General features: G+C 38.5%; 1 protein-coding gene across 4 annotated transcripts in view; it reads left to right on the forward strand.

Moving 5' to 3' along the window:
• CFAP54 (cilia and flagella associated protein 54) overlaps positions 1–21,354 on the forward strand; it is a 295,558-nt gene that overhangs the window by 240,556 nt on the left and 33,648 nt on the right. For all 4 annotated transcript variants that reach the window (XM_042992952.1, XM_042992954.1, XM_015539090.2 and 1 more), the window contains 3 exons: positions 1,515–1,735; positions 5,436–5,603; positions 19,914–20,023. In XM_042992952.1, coding sequence (XP_042848886.1) covers positions 1,515–1,735; positions 5,436–5,603; positions 19,914–20,023 — 499 coding nt within the window. The remainder of the gene's footprint in view (positions 1–1,514; positions 1,736–5,435; positions 5,604–19,913; positions 20,024–21,354) is intronic.

Below are 21,354 nucleotides of genomic sequence, written 5' to 3' on the forward strand. Positions count from 1 at the left end.
ACATTCCTTTCCAGTTCTTGTTCAAGTCCTGTTTCTTAGAATCATAAAGTACTTTTGACATCTTTTTGAGTGAACTCTCATCAGAAGATGAAAATTTTAGCGGATCTTAAGCTGGGATACACAGATCTTTGGGCAGAATAGTATTCCAATGTAACTGACTTCCTTTGACATTCTATGTATTTTATTTATTTGATGTATTTAAAAATGTTATTATAAAGAGGCATCCAGGGGCTTCCCAAGAGTGCCAGTGTGGCTCATGGCTCAAAACAGTCGAGAATCAGAGTGATAGTAATGTGACAGCTTAGAAAATGAACACGATAAAATTTTGGCTTTAAGGAGAGAATGTTCCCGTATTCAGTATGTACAAGAGAAGAGATTCATGCTTCAGATAGGATACTTAACTTCATTGCACTGTTTTGTTTAGTTTTTTGTTGTTGTTGTTGTATCATCTAATGCTGTCAGAAGAGCATCCAGAAAAACTGCTATAATCTACTTCACGTCAGTCCTTATTGTGTTTGTGACAATGTATGTTGTGTTTTCTCTGTGGCAATGACATTGGTGATTTAGTGTTGTTCATCAGTGCAAACAGGCGGAAAAGACAGTTTGACCCATGTCAGGGCCCAGGGATGGAGGAGCCAGCAGAGCAAATAGGCTGCCACGGAGTGTCTAAGCACAGTTATCAGGGACTAGCAGTGGGATAGAAAAGCACCCAGGAAGTGTCAGGGGAGTGCATCACCAGACGGCAAGAGGAAGAGAAGTTCGGTGACAAAGGATGCGGAAGTGAGCCAGTGCAGCACACCCTGGCAACGCCTGCCCCACATCAGCCCGGCTCACCTCTGAATTCATCTGCTGGCCCTTGCCACATCAAGCACCCACGTTTTACTGCTTTTCTGCTCTGGGCTTTTTCTGAACCTACTGAGACTCGCCCACCCCACTGTCAGGACAGCCCAGAGTGCCGGGGATTCCGCACATCTGGGAGGGAGTAACCTTCAACTAATGAGGTAGGGAATGGTAGCAACCGTTCCAGCTTCCCAGTCCCAGACAATTCTACATGTTATTTTCCAGAAGGCCCTCAGCAGGACTGAGCCCTCATTGTCCACAGCTGCAGCCCATTCATTAACTTACTCTCATTGGCTCTTTTCTCCATCACACTTTGTTTGTTCTTTCACTTATGCTCCTTGAGATCACTTGTCAAATAAATTGCACACAACTCAATTCTTGCTTTAAGATCTGTTTTTGAAGTGAGTCCCAAAGAAGACAACTAGATAGAATGTTTTCGCATTGTCAAGACTTAGAACTTCAAGCAATATCCTCACACCCTTCTGAGATTTTCTTTCATTCCTGTGGCAAGAAGCAATCCCATTAGCATGTAAGCTTAAAAGTGGAGGAATTACATTGGCAGCCACTAGCTGAGGTGATGTGATTTCCAGGGATAGTGGCTAATGAGCAAATACCAACAATACTGAGACTATTGTGTTATCTAATGTGACTCTACATTATTTTTCTTCCCTAAGCATCTCCAAAGCCAGGATCTGGAATTTCTTTGCCAGATGATACACTTCTCACGTCCCTTTTCAACTCTGGGCTGATATTGCGCCAAAAGGAAATGCATTTTTTCCTGAAAAGATTTTTACAGCTGTATTCTTCCTCTTGTATTGATGAACTTCCAAAAGAACTATGTCAAGGAGTGGAAACTACATTTTTCTCAGAAAAAACCTTATATAACTCAGTCAAGGTACTGTTTTCAAACATTATGTATTTTTATAAAACTTCTTGGAATCACTGTTATATTTCTGAAGGAAGCACATGTGAGAAAGTTTAAGTGGACACAGTGTATTGTAAATTTCCAATATGTATTTGTGAAATGAATAAAGTAAGTCATTTGCATAGAATTCTTTCCAAACAAAAAATATCAGTCATTTATTTTCAATTATCTTGACTTTGGACTTCACCATATAGTGCTTCCATTTTTGTGATTATACACTTGCCCATACCAGACATGTCCATATGTCTGTCCCAGAGAAGTGACCTGAAAGTGTTATTTCTTCCAAATTGAGAACCTAAAGTAAAGCTAGGTTATTGGGTAGACAATAATAATTTTTTTAAGTTTATTTATTCTGAGAGAGAGAGAGAACGGGGTAGGGGCAGAGAGAGAGGGAGAGAGAATCTTAGGCAGGCTCTGCACTGTCATAGTGGAGCCCAATATGGGCTCAAACCCACAAACCATGAGAATATGACCTGAGCCGAAACCAAGAGGTAGATGCTTAACCAACTAAGCCACCCAGGCACCCCCAGGGGAGGATTTTTTAAATTAGTTTCCAGATACTGGGATATTGGCATGCCCAATACTCAACACCCCTGTTTCCTCCCAGATTATAAATCACTTGAAAAATAAAAGAGTAAGAGCTTGAGATTAAAAAATACCTACTCTTATGAGTCATAAAGTTGATATTGTTGGATGTGGTTTATATTTACTGGTAAGTGGCCTTCCTAATAGTGAATAGGAAAGTAGACAGATTTTACCAATCCAACTACATTTGTTTGTTTGGTTGGTTGATTTGGTCATTACAGGCCCCTTAAAATCTGTGTGGACACATACCCCTTTAAAATCTGTTGCATGAAGGAGCAGAGAACATTCACTCCCTATAAACCATTCTCTCCCAAGAAGAACCAGCATAACTGTGCATATCCAAAATTTCTTTTTTCCCAAATTCACCAGTCAAGTAGCTCTCCAGGGGAGGAGAGTGACAGGAGGCAGAAAGGCCAGGAACATACTGTTAATGTCCGGCCCTCTGCAGGGAAGGAAGCAACAGGAGTGGGATGAAATCATTTCCATCGAACACCAGATCCTGCTTCACCCCTCGGTAAACTGTGACTACATTTGAGGATTACTGCCATGTGTCCCAGATGCCTCCGGTGTTTTGGCATAGAAGGCAGAGAATGAGAAGGCTGAGAACTACAGTTTTAGTGAATGTGTTCTTGTGAATATTTTGTAAGAGTCTGGAAAATAATAGGTGTGGCTTCTTAAATATTGTCTGAAAGGGGCTCTACTTGAGTACTTTACCAGTAAGGGCAGCCCACAAGTTCCCGTTTCCTAAGCATGATGCTCCAAGCATACAACCTTGAATACATTGTAAGTACATGTGACATGTCTAATGGCAGCAGTGTTATCAAAGATTGTTGTACCCTGTTTGCTTTTCCTTTTTTTTTTTTTTTTAATATAATTAGTGTAACATTCTCCCAGAATAATCAGCTCTGGAGATCATTGTCACTTGCCTGACAGGTGCAAGCCACCTAATCATGTGTTCGTTTCACTGGGGTAGACAGCTAACGAGCATAGAGCCTTTGGATTTAAAAAAAAATAAACTGCAAGCTTGGCTGATTTTTATAATAACATTTTTGAGCTTTTAATCACTCAGGAGGCTATTTCAATCAAACCCTTCCCATAATTTGATACTTAATCCCGCTTTTCCTCCCCCCAAAAAGTAGCTATCTTTCCAGAGTGATCATTGCTAGGTGACATGCTTCTCAGTTGTACGTGTCTACATGTTGTGAGGTCTATTGACACTTTGTGATGGCAAAACAAAGGTGCCAAACAAATTACATTAAAAATTCCAAGAAAAAAGAATATGATTAAAATTATGCACAATGCTAAGTTATTCACATTCAGACTGTGTGGTAAGGTCAAATATTTGACTAGTAAAGTGATTTGTTGTTTACGGGACTGTGGCAAACAAGAGTACTCCTGATAGGGCTTTCGTTCCTTTCAAAGAAAAGATCAGACATATCAAAAATATTCAGTGTATAGTCCATCAGTTAGCATATATAATTAATTCCATTAGCAACTAGATTTTATTTTTTTAAAGATAATGGAAAATTAAATGCCTATTTTGACATTGACTTTTGTTATAGTTTAGACCATCATGTTGGTAAATGCTATGTATTGAAACAGTAAATATTGCTTATTGGTTTTCTCTGTTTAGTTATTAAATATGAATTCTTTGCTAAAATAGTTGTCTATTAAATAGTTGTACCTCTGAAGAGTACTCAGATATGAAAAAAATATGAGAAATTATTTTTTGAAACAATTACTTACCTAATTTTTTGGTGAACTGCCTGACAGAATTAATGTTAGTTTAGCACTTTTAAATGATTATTCAAACTTAACAGTCTTCTTTATTGGTCATTTTGGTCATGCTTTTAGTATCATAGTGCCAATAGGTGAGGATTCTGGCTTATCTAGACATTTCTGAAAAGTTTGCATCTTTAATATTACCTTTCAGTCATGACATATTTTTTCTTTTATCAGTAGACAACTTGAAAGGTCAGTGTCTTTATTTCTCTTTTTATTTTATTTTGAAGACTTTCATTGACAGTCTTATATCTTGAATAAGCTCATAAATAATGGGAAGTACAAAGCCTTATGGAAATACCAGGCATTTCTTACTGCCTACTGACATGTTCCTCTTGGTCAACAAGCCTTAAGATACTTTAGATGTCGAAAGTTAAGTAGAATAATTGCTTCCCAGCTACCATGCTTATCACCTTGGGTGAAAAAAGTTAATTTTGAAAATAGTCTGCACTCCATTAAAGAGGGTCCTTTTTATATTTGAGGTGTTATTATCACTAATATCTCTCTGGCTAGACTATGATTTTTTTTAGTAGCAACTCCGCTACTTCCAAAAAAAAATGAAATAATTTATGATATTGCCAATTGTGTTCTCCACATTCATCTTCCTTGAAAACTCCCGTTTCAGGAGTTTCATCAAAGAAGGTAGGCCCAGATTCACCAAGACTGAATTTACAAATCAGCCACATTCGTGTAAAGAGAGAATGAGAGCAATTGATGTTATTTTGCGGTAAAAACTGTCTTATTTTGCATATGGTATTATAGAAGAAAATGCTATTGGAAAGTAGATATTAAGTTATAATCACACGCTCAGTTTATTCACCACTGAATAGATGAGAAAAGTAGATGTTCTAAGAATCTAAGGTGATCTTGAGACTGAAATGATAGTATTGACATTTTCCTCTCTAGATCTTTCCCTGAGAGACTCACCAAAAATGGAAGACATTTGTTGAGTCCCATAGGTTTTGAAGCATATTTTTCTGTAGGAGAATCTTTTCTGTGGTAATTAAGGACAGCATTTATTTGTTTGTTTGTTTGTTTAACATTTTTTATTTTTAAGTAATCTCTACACTCAATATGGGGTTTGAACTTAAAACTCAGGGATCAAGAGTCACATCCTCTACCAATGAGCCAGCCAGGCACCACTCAGGGGCAGTTTTAAAGGCTACACCCACAACAAACTAAGACAACTCCCAGAGTTTTATAACGTAGCCAATACTGAATGGGTTTTGAATGAGTGTTTTAAATATTGAATGCATTTTTTTTTTTTTTACCAACAATTAAACTGTTTTTGATTGTTCCCCAGGTATGTCATGACAGTACTCTATGCTCTGATTCATCATTAAAGCTCTCTGCCAGCCCATCTTCAGGAGATGTGTCATCAGATATGAACATACAAGATTTAAACAAAGAACTTTGCTTTCAATGGTACATTCCTCCTCTAGAAAGACCCCCAAAGGAAACAGAACCTATGGTATGTAATACAATCACAAAACTAACTCTTATATTTAGATATAGAGTTTAACTTGACCATTATAACTTGAAAGTAGAGAACATCCTCTTGTCATATAGATGAAAATATACAGGAATATGGAATCTGTATTGTCTAGTAGAATGGATCTGAAAATAAGAAATCAGGAAAGTCTGATTCAAGTTGATCATTTTCTTTTTCCTGATTTTCAAGGGAAACTTTCAAGTGTGTCACCATAATATATGATGTTTAACTTTTTTTGTAGTCATTCCTTATCACATTAAGGAAATTTTTTTCCACTGCCCACTTCGCTAAGGATTTTTATCATAAATCTTTTACTGCATCTATAAAGATGATTTTATGATTTTTCTCTTTTAATATATTAATTGATTTTTAAAAAGTTTTTTTCCATTTTATTTATTTGAGAGCAAGCGAGCAGGGGAGAGGGATAAAGTGGGAGAGAGGGAGAATCTCAAACAGGCTGCACACTCAGCACATTGCCCGACACCGGGCTCAATCCCAACACACTGAGATCATGACCTGAGCTGAAATCAAGAGTTGGAAGTTCAACTAACTGACCCACCCAGGTGCCCCAATTGATTTTTTAAATGTTAAATCAATCTTGTGTTCCTAAGATAAACTCAAATTGGTCTTGTATTAATTTTACTGGATTCAGTTTGTTAATGTTTCGTGTTGGATTTTTGCCACTGTTTAAGAGCAATATTGGGCTACAAATTTTCCTTTTTATACTGTCTTTGTCAGATATTTTTTGTAACAAGATTTTTTTAGACTCATAAAGTGAGTTGATAAATATAATCATGTTTTTCTATTCTCTGGTGACATTTCTGTAAGTTTGGAGTAAACTTTTCTCCTCAAATATTTGGTAAGAACTCATCAGTAAAGCCATCTGGTCCTAGTGGTTTGTTTCTTTGTGAGAAAATATAAAATTAGTAATATTATTCTATGGATACCATAGTTGGCATCAGTTCTGATTGGGTCACTATTGTTCTAATGGTTTGTGCTTGTGTCAAACCAAGTTTTAAATATTTTGACTATCATCCCTGTTTATAGAACATTGGGGTTATTTCTTCTTGAGTCAAGTTTAAGTTGCTTTTTCTAGAAACTTTTTCATCTTATTTAAAATTTCTCTCATACTTTTAATCTCCCTGATGTATTTGTATTGAAGTGTGTGTCTTTTCATTTCTTACAGTAGTGGTTTGTGTATTTTACTTGATCATTGTCACCAGAGGTCCCTCATAAGTTAATTTTGTTTCAGTAATCATATCTTTCTTCTACTTGTTTTTGGTATGTGTGTATGTGGCGGGTTATATTCTTTTTCTAACTTTTGACTTCTTGAGGTAAATGTCTGGCTTAATATTCAGTCCTTTCTTTCCTAATGTATGTGTTTTAAGACTATGAGTTTCTCTAAACATTGCTTTGGTTTCACCCCACAAGTTTTTTTTTTTATAATGTTTATTTTTGAGAGATAGAGTCGGAGAGCAAGTGGGAGAGGGGCAGAGAGAGAGAGGGAGACACAGAATCTGAAGCAGGCTCCAGGCTCTGAGCTGTCAGTACAGAGCCCAACGCAGGGCTCGAACTCACGAATGGCAAGATCATGACCTAGGCCAAAGTCAGATGCTTAACCAACTGAGCCACCCAGGCGCCCCTCACAAGTTTTATCATATCATATTATCATTATCATTATCATATGGTTAAAAATTTTTTTTTAAGTTTTCATTATGATTTATTCTTTGGCTCATTTCATGGGCCATTTCAACATGTGTTTCTGATATTCCAAACTATATGGAACTTGTATGTATTATATCAGAAAATTATCTTTTGCTTTTATTCTTAGGTTATGTTGTTCTGTGTTAATAAAAAATGCTCTGTATGATTGATATTGTTCAAACCTGCTTTTTTTCCTCCAGGAAAGGATTTATTGTGTAAATATTCCATTGCTCTTAAAAGGAATGTGCAGTCCTCAGTTGCTGAGGCAGTTCATGTATATGTGCACTAGGTCGGTTTGGTTAGTCTTGTTCAAATCTCTATTCTTGTTTGTTTGCCTTTAATTTTAAAAATTCAGTTATTAAAAGAAGTGTGTTTAAGTCTCTCCCAGTGATCATCATTGTTTAGTCTTTCCTTGTAGTTCTGTCAAATTTTGCTCTCTATAATTGAAACTGTGGTCTTAGTACAATCAGATTAACTGCTGTATCTTCTTGGTGAATTGAGCATTTTATCATTTTGAAATGACTCATGGGCTTTTTGTAATAATGTTTTTTTCCTCATAAAGTATGCTTTGTCTGATATTACTAAAGGACAATGACTTTCTTGTGGTTATTATTTTCACAGTATATATTTTCCAAACTTTTGCTTTCAACCCTTTTGTGTACTTGTGTTTTATTTTTTTTTTTATTTTTTTATTTTTTTTTAATTTTTTTTAACGTTTATTTATTTTTGAGACAGAGAGAGACAGAGCATGAACAGGGGAGGGGCAGAAAGAGAGAGAGACACAGAATCTGAAACGGGCTCGAGGCTCTGAGCTGTCAGCACAGAGCCTGACGCGGGGCTCGAACTCACGGACCGCGAGATCATGCCCTGAGCCGAAGTCTGACGCTTAACCGACTGAGCCACCCAGGCGCCCCTGTGTACTTGTGTTTTAATTGTGTTTTTATCAAAGGCATGCACTTGGATATTTTCATATATAGTCTGATAACATTGTATTTTGACTGGGGAATTTAATACATTTATATTTAATGTATATTAAGTGTATATTTGGTTTCAAATCTACCCCGTTATTTTGTATTTGTGCTTGTCTCAGCTCTTTTGTTTTTCTCTTTTCCCTTCTGGATGATTTTATCATTCATTTTTCCTCTATGAGTTTTGAAATTATACATTTTTTCCAATGCTTTTAGTGGTTACCTTCAGAACAACATACATACTTATCAAAGTCTAAAGTTAACGAGTATCATTTTTCCTGTAATGACTTATATTACTATACATTTTTTAACCCAAAATAATTTTATTTTTAATTATTGTATGCAAGAGTTATTTCCTTTGGAACTTGCCATATATTTACCACTTTTTTTCCCACCCCAGCTTGCATTTTAGGCATTTCATCTAGGGTCATTTCTTTCTGTTGAAGTATATACTTTTGGAATTTCCTTTGGTGAGGATCTTCTGGAGGCAAACACTTAATTTTTGTTTGCCTGATATATTACTTTATACTTATTTGAGAAATAAATTTTCATGGAGTAGATAATTTAAGATTGGAAATTATTTTATTTCAGTACATTGAAAATGTCATTTCCTCCTTTCTAGTGTTGTTGAGAGGCAAACTTTTATTGCTTTAGAGTACTGACTTCTTTCACTAACTGCTTTTGAAATTTTCTCTTTTACTTTGCAAAATTTTCTTGGATATGGCTTTCTTTTTGTTTCTTTGGCTTACATGAGTAAGCCATAGACTCTGGATAAAAACATAGACTCTGGAGCCAAACCACCCAGGTTGGAATCCCAGCTCTGTCACTTAATAATTTTGTGATCTTCAGTAGATTGATTAGCTTTTCTGTATCATAGTTGTACTCATCTTTAATTAGAGATAATTGTATAAATGCTTAACCTCAATAAATGGTAGTTGTCATTTATTATCTGAAATTATTTTATTTTTAATTTTTTTAATGTTTATTTTTGAGAGAGAGAGAGAGAGAGAGAGAGAGAGAGAGAAAGAGAGAGAGAGAGAGAGAGAGGGAGAGAGAATGTGAGCAGGAGAGGGGCAGAGAGAGAAGGAGACACAGAATCCAAAGCAGGATCCAGGCTCCAAGCTGTCAGCACAGAGACTGACTCAGGCTTGAACTCATGAACCACGAGATCATGACCTGAGGTGAAGTCAGATGCATAACCGAATGAGCCACCTGGTCATCCCTGAAATTATTTTTAAATTATTATGTTTTTAAGTTTATTAACTTCAAATATACATGCCATACACTGGTTAAACATTATTTAAAAACTCCTTTTAAAGATTAGCAACAATATCTTCTAATAGATACTGTAGCTGCCAACATTGTATATAGAAAAGAGAGAAAACTGTGCCTTACCAGCAGAATTAAAATGCATAGCAAATAGGAGAAAAAAAAAACTTAGTTTGCCTCTAAATACCCCTTACAAATTTATGTCACACATATCACTTCTTGTTTTAATGTTTATTATTTTTATCTTTACCTAACTCTGATCCATTGCTTTATCCATATCAATGTCCATATGCACGGAGAGACATTTGCACTAGGGCTAATTGGGGAGCAGGAGCAGATGGGGGCAAGTATTTAGAAGCAGTTTAATATCAATCTCTGAACAATTGGAGATAGAACAGTGATTCACATTCTAGGAGAATCTTGATGAGGGGTCAAGCTTTTAAAAATGGAACAGTTGGTCACTACAGCCATTTGCAGAGGGGCCTTCCGCTATAGAATTCCTTTGATTGCTGTTCTCTCTAAGAAGAGCCTCGGGCTTTTCCCCATAAAACTGTTGCCATATAGTTTTGCCTGTTCAGCATTTTCATTCGGTTTCTGCCTCCTGTGTTGGTCTACTCTTGCACTTTTCAGCTCTTGAGTGCCGTCCCCTCTAGCTGTGCCTCTGGTAGCTTCTGCTGCTCCTTGACCCCTGTGACCCTGTCAGATTGTGCAGCCTCCTGGGCCTACCTCTCTTTGCTTTCAAGCACATGTCTCCCATTGGCCTCTTCATTCTGCATTCTTAGGCTGGCAAACTGCTGCTAACTCTTGGTCAATTATGTATCTCTTTCTACTCCTACAAAAAGAGAAACTTTGACTTATCACTCCCCAGGAACATTTAAAGCTATTTCTCATGTTTTGAAAGTACTCTCTTTCCCATACTTTCCGAGTCAAATCCTTGCCAGATATTCTCCATAAACATTTAAAAATAATAAATCTGTGTAGTCTCTTTTGGGAAATTTAGTACAGCAGTTTTCAAACTGTGGTTCCAAGAATACTAATAGACCATGGAATCAATATTGTGTGGGTCTTAGTAGTATTTTTTTAAGAAATTAAAACAAGAAAAAAAATCAGAATGTATTATATACAGTAAGTGAAAATGTTTTCTGAAATTTTCATTTCATGATGTTGTTAGATAAATTTTTCAGATTGATTGATCTGCAACATATGTCTGAATTCATTTACTTGATGGCCAGAGAAACAACCAAGTGATAAGAGTATATCCATTCAGAGAGGATATGAATACAGAAAGATTACATACTTGGGAAATAGAATGTTTACCTAAGCAGCTAGTTTTAAAAAATGGGAAAGAAAGTAAAAAATTCATTTTCCAAGGTCATAGAAATATGACCATCCATATCAATCTGAGACAGAGTGATCTGTGAAGTTAATGTTATGACTACATATGTGGCTGATAATTAGAGTAACAGGGTTTTATCCATCAACAGTTGTGTCTGACAATTAACATGGAAACATGGACTGCTGTCAGGCAGAGATTACAAGGAGAGCACCAGCTAACAAATTCTGATTTAAATAGGTTGCTTGAGTGATTTTCTTATGACATAAGCAAAGACACAGGAACACACAGTTTTCCCATTTCTTAGTTTGGGGATATTTTTTCCCTCTTTGATAATAAAAATGTATTATTGGGTCACGATAAAAGATGTAGTTGCTAACATAAATTTCAATTAAAAAGATGGGAAACACTGACTTGAATAGACTAGATCTCCTCAGACCTAAGATTTTATCTTTTCAGAGATTACACTGAAATTTGTTTGATGACTTTAATATTGGTGTATTTGGGGGCACCTGGGTGGCTCAGTCAGTTAGGTATCGGACTCTTGATTTCAGCTCAGGTCATAATCTCACACTCCCTGAGATTGAGCCCCATGTTGGCTCTGCACTGAGAGTGGAGCCTGCTTGGGATTCTCTCTCTCCCTCATTCTCTGCCTCTCCCCTGTTCATGCTAACTCTCAAAATAAATTAATAAATTTTAAAAGAAACAAACAAATAAATATTGGTGTATTTGAACATTTATCTACTCACTATCTTGGTTGTTCAGTGTAGAGTTCTGTGTTGAATAAACTGGCTGCAGCTCATGAAACTACAAGATAATAACAATAGTGAATGTAGAGCTTATTGTATTCTAGATGCTCTGCTTATATTAACTTCACAACAACTCTATGAGGTGGGTACTCTCACTAGCCCCATTTTACGGAAGAGGAAACTGGGACAGGATGCAGAAATGCTAGTCAGCAATGAATCAGGATTGGAGCAATCTGATTCCAACACTGCACTCCTAAGCATGGTGCTTTGTTGAGTCCTCAGACAGTGGACCTTAGTTGCAGGCACTTGTAGCCTCTGGATGGGATGGTGATGAAAATTAATATCTGACCTAGGGTGTTGGAGTTTCCAGGGACTTAGACTAGGGTTAAAAATGCAAGTTAATGTCACTTGATTCCCCTACTCAGTCCTCTTCTGTTAATCTAGTATCTGAACTAGAAATGCCAGTAGAAGCTAAGGATGCTGGTGGCAGCAAAGTAAAAATCCTAGGACTAGGGATTTTGATGTAAAATTTTTAGGTAATTCAGAGGGCTAAATATGTTCTATGCCACAATACTCTTTAGGATTAAGTTTATAACTCAGAAAAGTTTAACTTTTTAAAAAGTTTATTTATTTATTTATTTATTTATTTATTTATTTATTTATAGAAAGGGAGAGCACATGTGCCTGCAAGCCGGGGAAGGGCAGAAGAGGGAGAGAGAGAGAATCCCACGTAGGCTCTGTGCTGTGAGCACAGACCCCAACATGGGGGTCCATCCCATAAACTGTGAGGTTATGACTTGAGCCAAAACCAAGAGTCAGACACTCAACTGACTGAGCCCCCCAGGTGCCCCAGAGAAGTTTAAATTCTTAAGTATGGGGGTAGAAACTGTATTATCCTATTTAACAAAATTATCTTTAGTAGAATATAGTAGAACCACATTATAAGCTCTTCACTGGAATTTGGTTACACACTAAGCATCTCTTCGATGATTTCAGTATCTTCCAGAGACAGACACTAAAGAAGCTTCCATGAGCTACCATGTTAATGAACGTCCAGGACACAGGCTTTAAAAATAGTTGTGAAGAATGGCTGAGAGATTCCTACAGCTTAGCTTAAAAAGGTGTAACCACTGGTTGGCACAGTTGGTTGAGCATTTGACTCTTGATTTCAGCTCAGATCATGATCTCATGGTTTGTGGGATCAAGCCCGGTGTTTGGGCTTTTCACTGACAGCATGGAGCCTGCTTGGGATTCTCTCTCTGCCCCTCCCCTGCTCATGCTCTCCTTCTCTCTCTGTCTCTCTCTCAAAATAAATAAATAAACTTAAAAAGAAAGTGTAACCACAGCCAAAGGCTTGATGGCCTAAATTTGTCTTAAGAATGCATCTTAGGCAGCTCCTGAGTAGCTCAGTCAGTTGAGCATCTGACTCTTGATTTTGGCTTAGGTCATGATCTCACACTTTGTGGGATTGAGCCCTCCATCGGGCCCCACGTGACAGTCTGGGATTCTCTCTCCAGCTCTGTCTCTGCCTCTCCCCTGCTAGCTTTATCTCTCTGTGTCTCTCGCTAAAAATAAATAAACATTAAAAAATATATCTTAGTACCTTTAGTTTTATTCTACCTCATCTTCTTGCTATTTTTTACGGTCCACAGTTCCCAGTAGGATGTTCTGGATTGCAAGCCAACCCAGGTGCAGAATGAGACTTGAATTATATTTATTACTTGATCAGACTAAAGGAATACAACTCAGAACTAGCAGGGTGGAGGGGCAATGAAGAATCAGTAGCAGGACCTTTCTTTCATCTCTGAGACCTAATTTGGGGGAATCAAACTACTGCAAAGGCTATTGTGTTGAGTGCAGCTAGGCAGTTCAAAGTATGGTATTCAGAGGCCGCAGAAGATTTAGACAGACAAGCATGACCAATGCAAGAAGTCTGGTCAAGCAAAGCACTGAAAACCAAGATTCCATGTGTCAAGTGAAAACACAAAGTTGGATAGAACCTGAAGAGTTCTTGGAGATAAAGTCTATTCAATGTAGAAGCCCAGCCAGTCTGGGAACAAGACATATGGAGCTGCTGCTCCTTTAAAGCCTTTACTGTGAGCTAGACTATATTTCATGGTCCGAAACAAGCAGACTGTGCATTCAAGAGAAGTTTAGGGGGCTCCTGGGTGGGTCAGTCAGTTGAGCGACCGACTTCGGCTCAGGTCATGATCTCACGGTTTGCGAGTTCAAGCCCCACATTGGGCTCTGTGCTGACAGCTCAGAGCCTGGAGCCTGCTTCTGATTCTGTGTCTCAGAAATAAATAAACGTTAAAAAAAAGAGACAAGTTTAGTCTTTCAGGACACCAAAGGAAGAGTTAGGATTCTTGGGAAAACTACCAAGTCATAGTAACCTGATAGAACCTCAACATTTTCAGTGTGGATGTCAGGGACGCCATAACTCAGAGATCATACAGATGCCCAGGGCTTCCCTCTGAGGTGCCCTGGATTCTGGGTCTTGTTGGCCAAGTGACTAATGAGAGTCTGGTGCTGCAGATGAGACCCAAAATTACGCCCGGCTTCTGGGAGCTGGGGAAGACAAAGGCTGCATAAATGAAGCAGGGGCCAGCATCTGATAGTCAAGAACCAGCAGCACTGGCATCCCCTGGAGGCTCACTAGACATGCAGAATCTCAGGTCTCCAGACCCACCAAATCAGAGCATACATTTTTTAAAAAATAATTTTTATGGGGCGCCTGGGTGGCTCAGTCGGTTAAGCGTCCGACTTCGGCTCAGGTCACGATCTCGCGGTATGTGAGTTTGAGCCCCGCGTCGGGCTCTGTGCTGACAGCTCAGAGCCTGGAGCCTGTTTCAGATTCTGTGTCTCCCTCTCTCTCTGACCCTTCCCCGTTCATGCTCTGTCTCTCTCTGTCTCAAAAATAAATAAACGTTAAAAAAATTTTTTTTTAATTTTTATTAAGTTTCTTTATTTTTGAGAGGCAGAGAGGGAGACAGAGCATGAGTGGGAGAGGGGAAGAGAGAGAGGGAGACACAGAATCTGAAGTAGGCTCCAGGCTCTGAGCTGTCAGCACAAAGCCCGATGCAGGGCTCAAACTCATGAACTGTGAGATCATGACCTGAGCAGAAGTCAGTCGCCCAACTGACTGAGCCACCCAGGCACCCCAAACATACATTTTATTAATATCTCCCAAGTAATGTATGCACATTTAAGTCTGAGAAGCACTGGGCTAGGCCAGCACTACCAATGCACCTCACAGGTCTAATGATGATTTTCCAAGAAGCTATGCTGCATTGCCAGATTCTATAGTAGGCTCCACTGGAAAGCTTTTCTGATTTCCCTTGGACCACCCAAGTCAAATTTCAGGACTTGAAAGAAACTAAGAGAACATCTATTTGATGCTCTCATTTTGAGGATGAGGAAGCCAAGTCCCATATGAGTACAGTGACTTGACCATTGCCACAACTTATTAGTGACAAAAACATGAATGAGGACCTGAGTCTTCTAGTTCTTTGTATGGATCTCTTTGTAACATGCATATAATAGCTGCTTACTAACCAGTTAATAAAACATTGATTGAGTGCACCCTATATGCCAGGTGTTTTGTTAGGTGATTAAGATACCAGGGTGAGGAAGTTATGAATCAACTCCATCTAGTAGAGGAGGGGCTCTGTCTTCACCCCTTCCTGGGCTGTAAGGGATACCCCATTCAAGATGATTTTAGATACAGCATTTCTCAGTGTTTGTCAAAGCCACAACACTTCTTTACCATTGAAAAACAAGCCTTTGTGAAAGTGAGTAAGGGAGCATTGGAAATTTCATTGTGGGCATATTGTCTCCTGCAGAATCCAGTCCTGAGTATGTAGGGTTTTATAGACACTTATACCTGAAGAGTGAGGACAAGTTTGAAATAGAACTAAGCGCATGGATTTGATGGGGACAGCCTGGGAGATCAGATATGAAGCTGGCTTGGGGTTAGCAGTGGGTCTAAAAGAATATGGAGAATGAGGTACCAAACCAGGTAGGGCGAGGAGCCAGAAGTGGTCACGTGGCTCACAGCGACAGCAGTGATGCTCTGAGCACTTCGTGTTGACTCATTGGATCCTCACACGATCCATGGGGATGGGGATTACCACATCTCCATTTTACAAATGAGGAAGTAGAGGCATAACATTTTCATAATTTGCCCCGATCACACAGCCAGTAAAGTCGGGGAAGCAAACCCAGACACTCTGGCTCCAAAGCCCAGGCTCACAACAAATAGATGCAAGTCAGTTTAGGGTTTTAATGTGTAACTACTGCCTTATTTTATCCAAGTCTGTTTTGATTTCAGACTGTTATACTTTGAAATCAGTTGTGCCACGCTCGGTTAGAAGAGATTTTAAAATTGCACTGCAAAGCCATTGACAAGTGTCAGCCTGAGGAGGGAGAAAGTCATTTTCATTATCAGGGGTTAAATGTAAAGTATGTTATCTATTTAAATTTTTCCACTAACACACTTTGGGGAACTTCATTAGCTCTTAAGAGATATAATGAAAATTTCAGAAATATGAAGATATTAATTAACATGTAGCAGGTGCTGCAAGCAATACTGAACACAGTACAGGATGTCACTCCTGTCCACAGGGACTTTGTATGCTAGCCTGGGAGTCAAGGTTAACAAACACAAAACAAGAGCAAACACCATAAGACAGACTAATCTCTCTGGGACTCATTTCATTTTCATTTCAGAAGTGTTTCATCAAATTTACCATAGTTTGAAAAACCAAATGTGAAAGACTTTTAATGAGTAAAAAGAACATTTCTCTCTCTGTCTAGCTGTCCACATCCCTGAATCCCACCATCAGATACAATTACTTTCAACTCTCAGCTGTCTCTGTTTTATTGGGTCTCCCCCCCAACCCACACATCTAAATTACATGCTCACATGATAATTTCTTTAGTGATCAACCTCACACACTACTATGGAAGATGAAAGCTAATGTCAACCTCTTTTTTCCCCCTCAGGTATACTCTTCTCTTCCACACACTCTCTTAAATAAGTTCTTTTTTTTTTAAGTTTACTTATTTATTGAGGGTGGGGGCAGACAAGAGATGGAGAGAGAGAATCCCAATCAGGCTCTGTGCTGTCACAAACTGAGATCATGACCCGAGCCAAAATCAAGAGTTTGGATACATAACCGACTGAGTCACCCAGGTGCCCCTCTCCTAAATGAGTTCTATCAAAATTCTTAAACCCAGAGCCAGTGTTTACATTATGAATGTGTAAATATCACTCACAGCTGAGCCAAATAAGGTACTGTTTCCTTTCTTCCCGACTTCTATCCTGAAGAAAAAACCTTCCTTATTTTTAATTTAGTGTTCTCTGTATTCTAGAATCTCTCATTCTTCCTAAACTTTCAAAGAACTACACAATTCTTCTCTGCATGGTCAAACTCATCAGTTTATCTTAATTCTTTTATTGTCTTCTTCTTCAGAGACATGTTCCAAACTGGATTGATTGCTCTCATGGTTCAGATATCATCATAAGAGCCCACTCGCCATCCTCCTGAGAATTCCCTGGGTCCCATGTTTCTCCCTATCTTGACTTGCTCTCTCCTATTGAATGAACACATTTTACAGCTTTCTGATAAAGGATGTGTTGGAGGCTCTGATTATTCAAAGGACACACCATACAATATATTCCACAAAGTATATTCATGGAAGATTTTGGTAAAGGATAAGTCATGGCAGGATAAAGAAAGCTCAGATAACCAGTAGAGAGATCCAAGATGCCTGGGAGCAGTTGCCAGGGTCCTCACTCAGTTGCACAGCACCCTTCATCTACAGATCATGAACCACAAAAATATGGTAAGATATCTTGGTCTCAAGAAGGCTGATGTCTTAACTGAGGAGGGGTCTTTCATACCTCTCTATTCTTGTAGTCAAAACCATGTGTGGGACTGGACTCAGTGATAGAAATGAAGAGAACAATAGAATCCAGATGCAAATCATCAATGTGTACATATCTACAAGAAAATGCTGACACGATGGCACAGGCTGCCCCATTGGTGTGTTTGAGAATCAAGAACAGGACTGCATTAGTCACTGGGTGACTCAGCTTTGGCCAAGGGCCAACAATAGTACTACAGTCCCCTGAGATGTTAACCACTTGCAACAGATTGACCCTGTACTTACACAGGATATAAGAAAACCTTGAATGTCCAACACAAAGTCATCATTGTATGCTGACGTCATCATTTTCTAGGCATAAAACTCTACGTTGAAAATTATTTTCTCTCAAAACATGGGAGACATTGCGCCATTGTTTCTGGCAATCCTGCATTGCTGTTAAGTATGGTCCCATTCTCATGCCTAGTTCTTTCTTTTTCTTTTTCCTGTGGAAGCTCTGGGGATCTTCTTTCCATGCCCTGTGTGCTGAAATTCCATGATGAACCATGCGGGTCTGTCATCCACTGTGCCCCTTTCAATCTTTCAGTATATTCTTTAGTGCAAGAAGAATTATTTTCTTTGATAATTTCCTCCCTTTGATTATCTCTGTACCTTCTGGAATTATTATTCAGATACTGAATTTATTAGCTTGAGTATTTTTCTCATCGTTTCTCCCATATTACCTATGTTTTAAAATTTAGGTTTACTTTTGAGGAGATATCTTCAGTTTTATATTTCAAACCTTTGTTGATATTTAGTTGTGATCATATATTTTTTTAGTTCTTAAGAGCTCTTTCTTGTTCTTTGTTCATTTTTAACAGCACTGCGTTCTTGATTCACAGATAAAATATTGTCTTTATTCTCTCTTAAGATATCAATTATGGTTTCATTGAAGTTCTCTTCTGCTCTCTGTCTTATATCTGATTCTTCAAGTTCCTTTCTTATGTTAGTTTTGGTCTCTACCTTTCGTTTCATGTCTAGTGACCCTTGGCTATCCATTCATTTGTGAAGGTGCTACAGGGTGTATCAGGTCAGACTTATTGATTTATAGGCCTCATTGTAGGGTAACTGCAGGAGCCAGCAGTTTCATTGCAGGATGCTGAAATGTCAGTATCTGTAGGTCTTTTCTCTTTGTCTGGTCAGTTTCCTCAAAGAGGATCCTTTTCAACTTCTGTCTGGTTTCCTACATCCCGAGCAGGGGCTGCCGTGGGGTAGGGGATGTCTCTTGTTCAGAACACAGACTTCCACTGAATTCCCATGTTTTCAGTTCTGCATCTCAGCCCTGTACCTAATGTCCCTGACAATAGGGCTCTGATTTAACCTCAGCAGAGAGGAAAATGAAAGGAAGTTTGGCCAGAGAGGAGGCAAGGGAAGTAGGGAAATCTCCTGGTGGCATGGGCTCAGGGAAGGGATAAGAGGGAGGAACATCTCCAGCTCCCAAGCCTTTCTGGGTTCTCAGTCATGTTTGTTGTTGGCAACCCCTCTGAAGGCAGTTAGGACACAGCCTTTCCTCTTTTCTGAGTCCCCCAACACTCTTCTCAGCAATTTCTGTCCTTCAACGTGTTGCTAACATCTCTTGTCTGCTTACCTCCTTTTTGTCTGTCTTTGTGGATTTACGCCTTTCTAAAAAATCCCTGTACTCTTATTTTAGTTTGATTATCAAAGAAACAGAGATAAATGCATGTACTTAATTAGTTGGTTTTGACTGGCAGCTCTGGGCCTCAGCTTTCTCATATCTAAAAGGAGGGACTTAGACCAGATCCTCTCTAAGGTTCTATGAGTCTCAAATTCTGTGAATTGGACCATAAGTAAGTGCTACAATATAAGGAATTCACTTTAAGGATTGTCAAAATTCAAACCGCAGGGGGATTACCAGAGTATGAGTCATTAGGAGAAGTTCCATGTTAGAGGTGGGGACCAGAAAGTTGTGTGTAGGTTGAATAAACAGAAGAGTAAGGGAGCAGCATAAGTGATGCACAGAAGCAGCTATGACCACTGATGAGAAAGGTGCATATTGAGAAGCAACGAGAAACAAGGTTGGATATTCACCAGGTACACATTTCTAACTCGTAGAGGGCCTTCGCAGGTTGAGATTTAAACTTAATAATTGCAGTAAGAAATGACACTCTTCAAAAATAATATAATATTATTATCAAAGGGCATTTCTTTTCACCTCATAAACTTTGTACAATTCTTGCTCAAATCAGTCCTCTTTAAAGTGAGTTGAAAAACAATTGTTTTCTCTTTCAAAGAAAAACTTAAAAAATTTAATGGTATTATTTTGAGGCAACGTGTAATTTTAATGTCACATTTTATTCATGTTTTAATTTTCTTATAGGTTTTATTGTTGTATGCATATAACATGAGGCCCCAGAATATTTCAGATGCTGTGCCTAATAGCACTTACAGCGATGTCTGCGTTGGCTCTTTCTGGGTTCCACTGAACAGGCAAGTAATGATGGATTTCCTACAACTCTGCTAATATTTTCCTTAGAACAGACTGTTTTAGTAATATTCAAGGTAAGTCACAGGAGAACTTTTAGAAGACATTTTTAGAAGAATCTTCCTTTTAATTAGAGGAGTATGATATTGCAGTGGTTAAGAGTATGAACTCTGAATCCAGCCTGCTTTGGGTCAAATGCCAATCGTGCCCCTTATTCACTTTGCAAACTTGAGCTTGTTACTTAACCTCTCTGTGCTTCAGTCACCCCATCAATGAAGTGGGAATAAGAATAATAGTACTTAGGGTTGTGGAGAAACACTTCCTGACACTTCATAAAGATTTTAGAGAGTACAAGGATATATATTATATTTTGCCTATAATTTGGGGCACATTTTAAAAAAATTTTAATGCTTATTTATTTTTGAAAGAGAGACAGAGCATGAGAGGGGGAGGGACAGAGAGAGAGGGAGACACAGAATCTGAAGCAGGCTCCAGGCTCTGAACTGTCAGCACAGAGCCTGGTGCAGGGCTCGAACTCACAAGCCTTGAGACCATGACCTGAGCCGAAGTTGGCTACTTAATCGACTGAGCCACCCAGGCATCCCTAATTTGGGGCATATTTAAAAAGTAACATGTGGCTCCGTATTGGGTTGCAAAATTATGGACAAACTCCATACCCTCCATTGTCCCACCCTTCCCTATTTTACATTGTTCCCCACATCAAAAGCCTCTGCTTCATCCAGGTTGTTTTCCTTTCTCTCCATCAAACAGGGCATGTCTCTAACTTTTGCTCATGCCTGGTTTCTCTCTTCTCCTGTTTCACTTTACCAAATTCCTAGTTGGTTTTTAATTTTTTTCATTGCTTAGTTAATTTAGTTTTGATTCCATTGTTCACTGTCCTTGTGACCTCAACTCCATCGCCTCAGTTGTAAAATGGAAAGAATATCTACTCTGCCTGCCTTTTAGGGTTGTTGTTAAGATCAAGACAGACAACGTATGCATATCTTCTGAAAGGCCGAAAGCACTGGGCAAATGTCAAGTCTTGTTACTAACCCCTGTGTCTGTCAGTGTCGGCTCTTTGCCCTGTTAGGCACCTAGTAAGTGCTTAGCGAACAGAGACCTGGTTCTTCCCTGAAGAGCCTTGTTCATGCTCCAAGATTTTCATTTTGAAGGACTTCTTGGCCTTGCCATAAAAGAGAATAAAACAAGAGATGTTTCAAGAGCTGGCATATTTTCAATTATTCAGCCAATTTTCTTTTTTCCCTTTTTCCTTTTTTTTTTTTTTTTTTTTTTGAACTGGCAGAAAATCTAGGCACAGGACATATACCAGCACAGC

This window comes from Panthera tigris, chromosome B4, assembly GCF_018350195.1.
Source record: "Panthera tigris isolate Pti1 chromosome B4, P.tigris_Pti1_mat1.1, whole genome shotgun sequence".
Classification (NCBI taxonomy): Eukaryota; Metazoa; Chordata; class Mammalia; order Carnivora; family Felidae; genus Panthera; species Panthera tigris.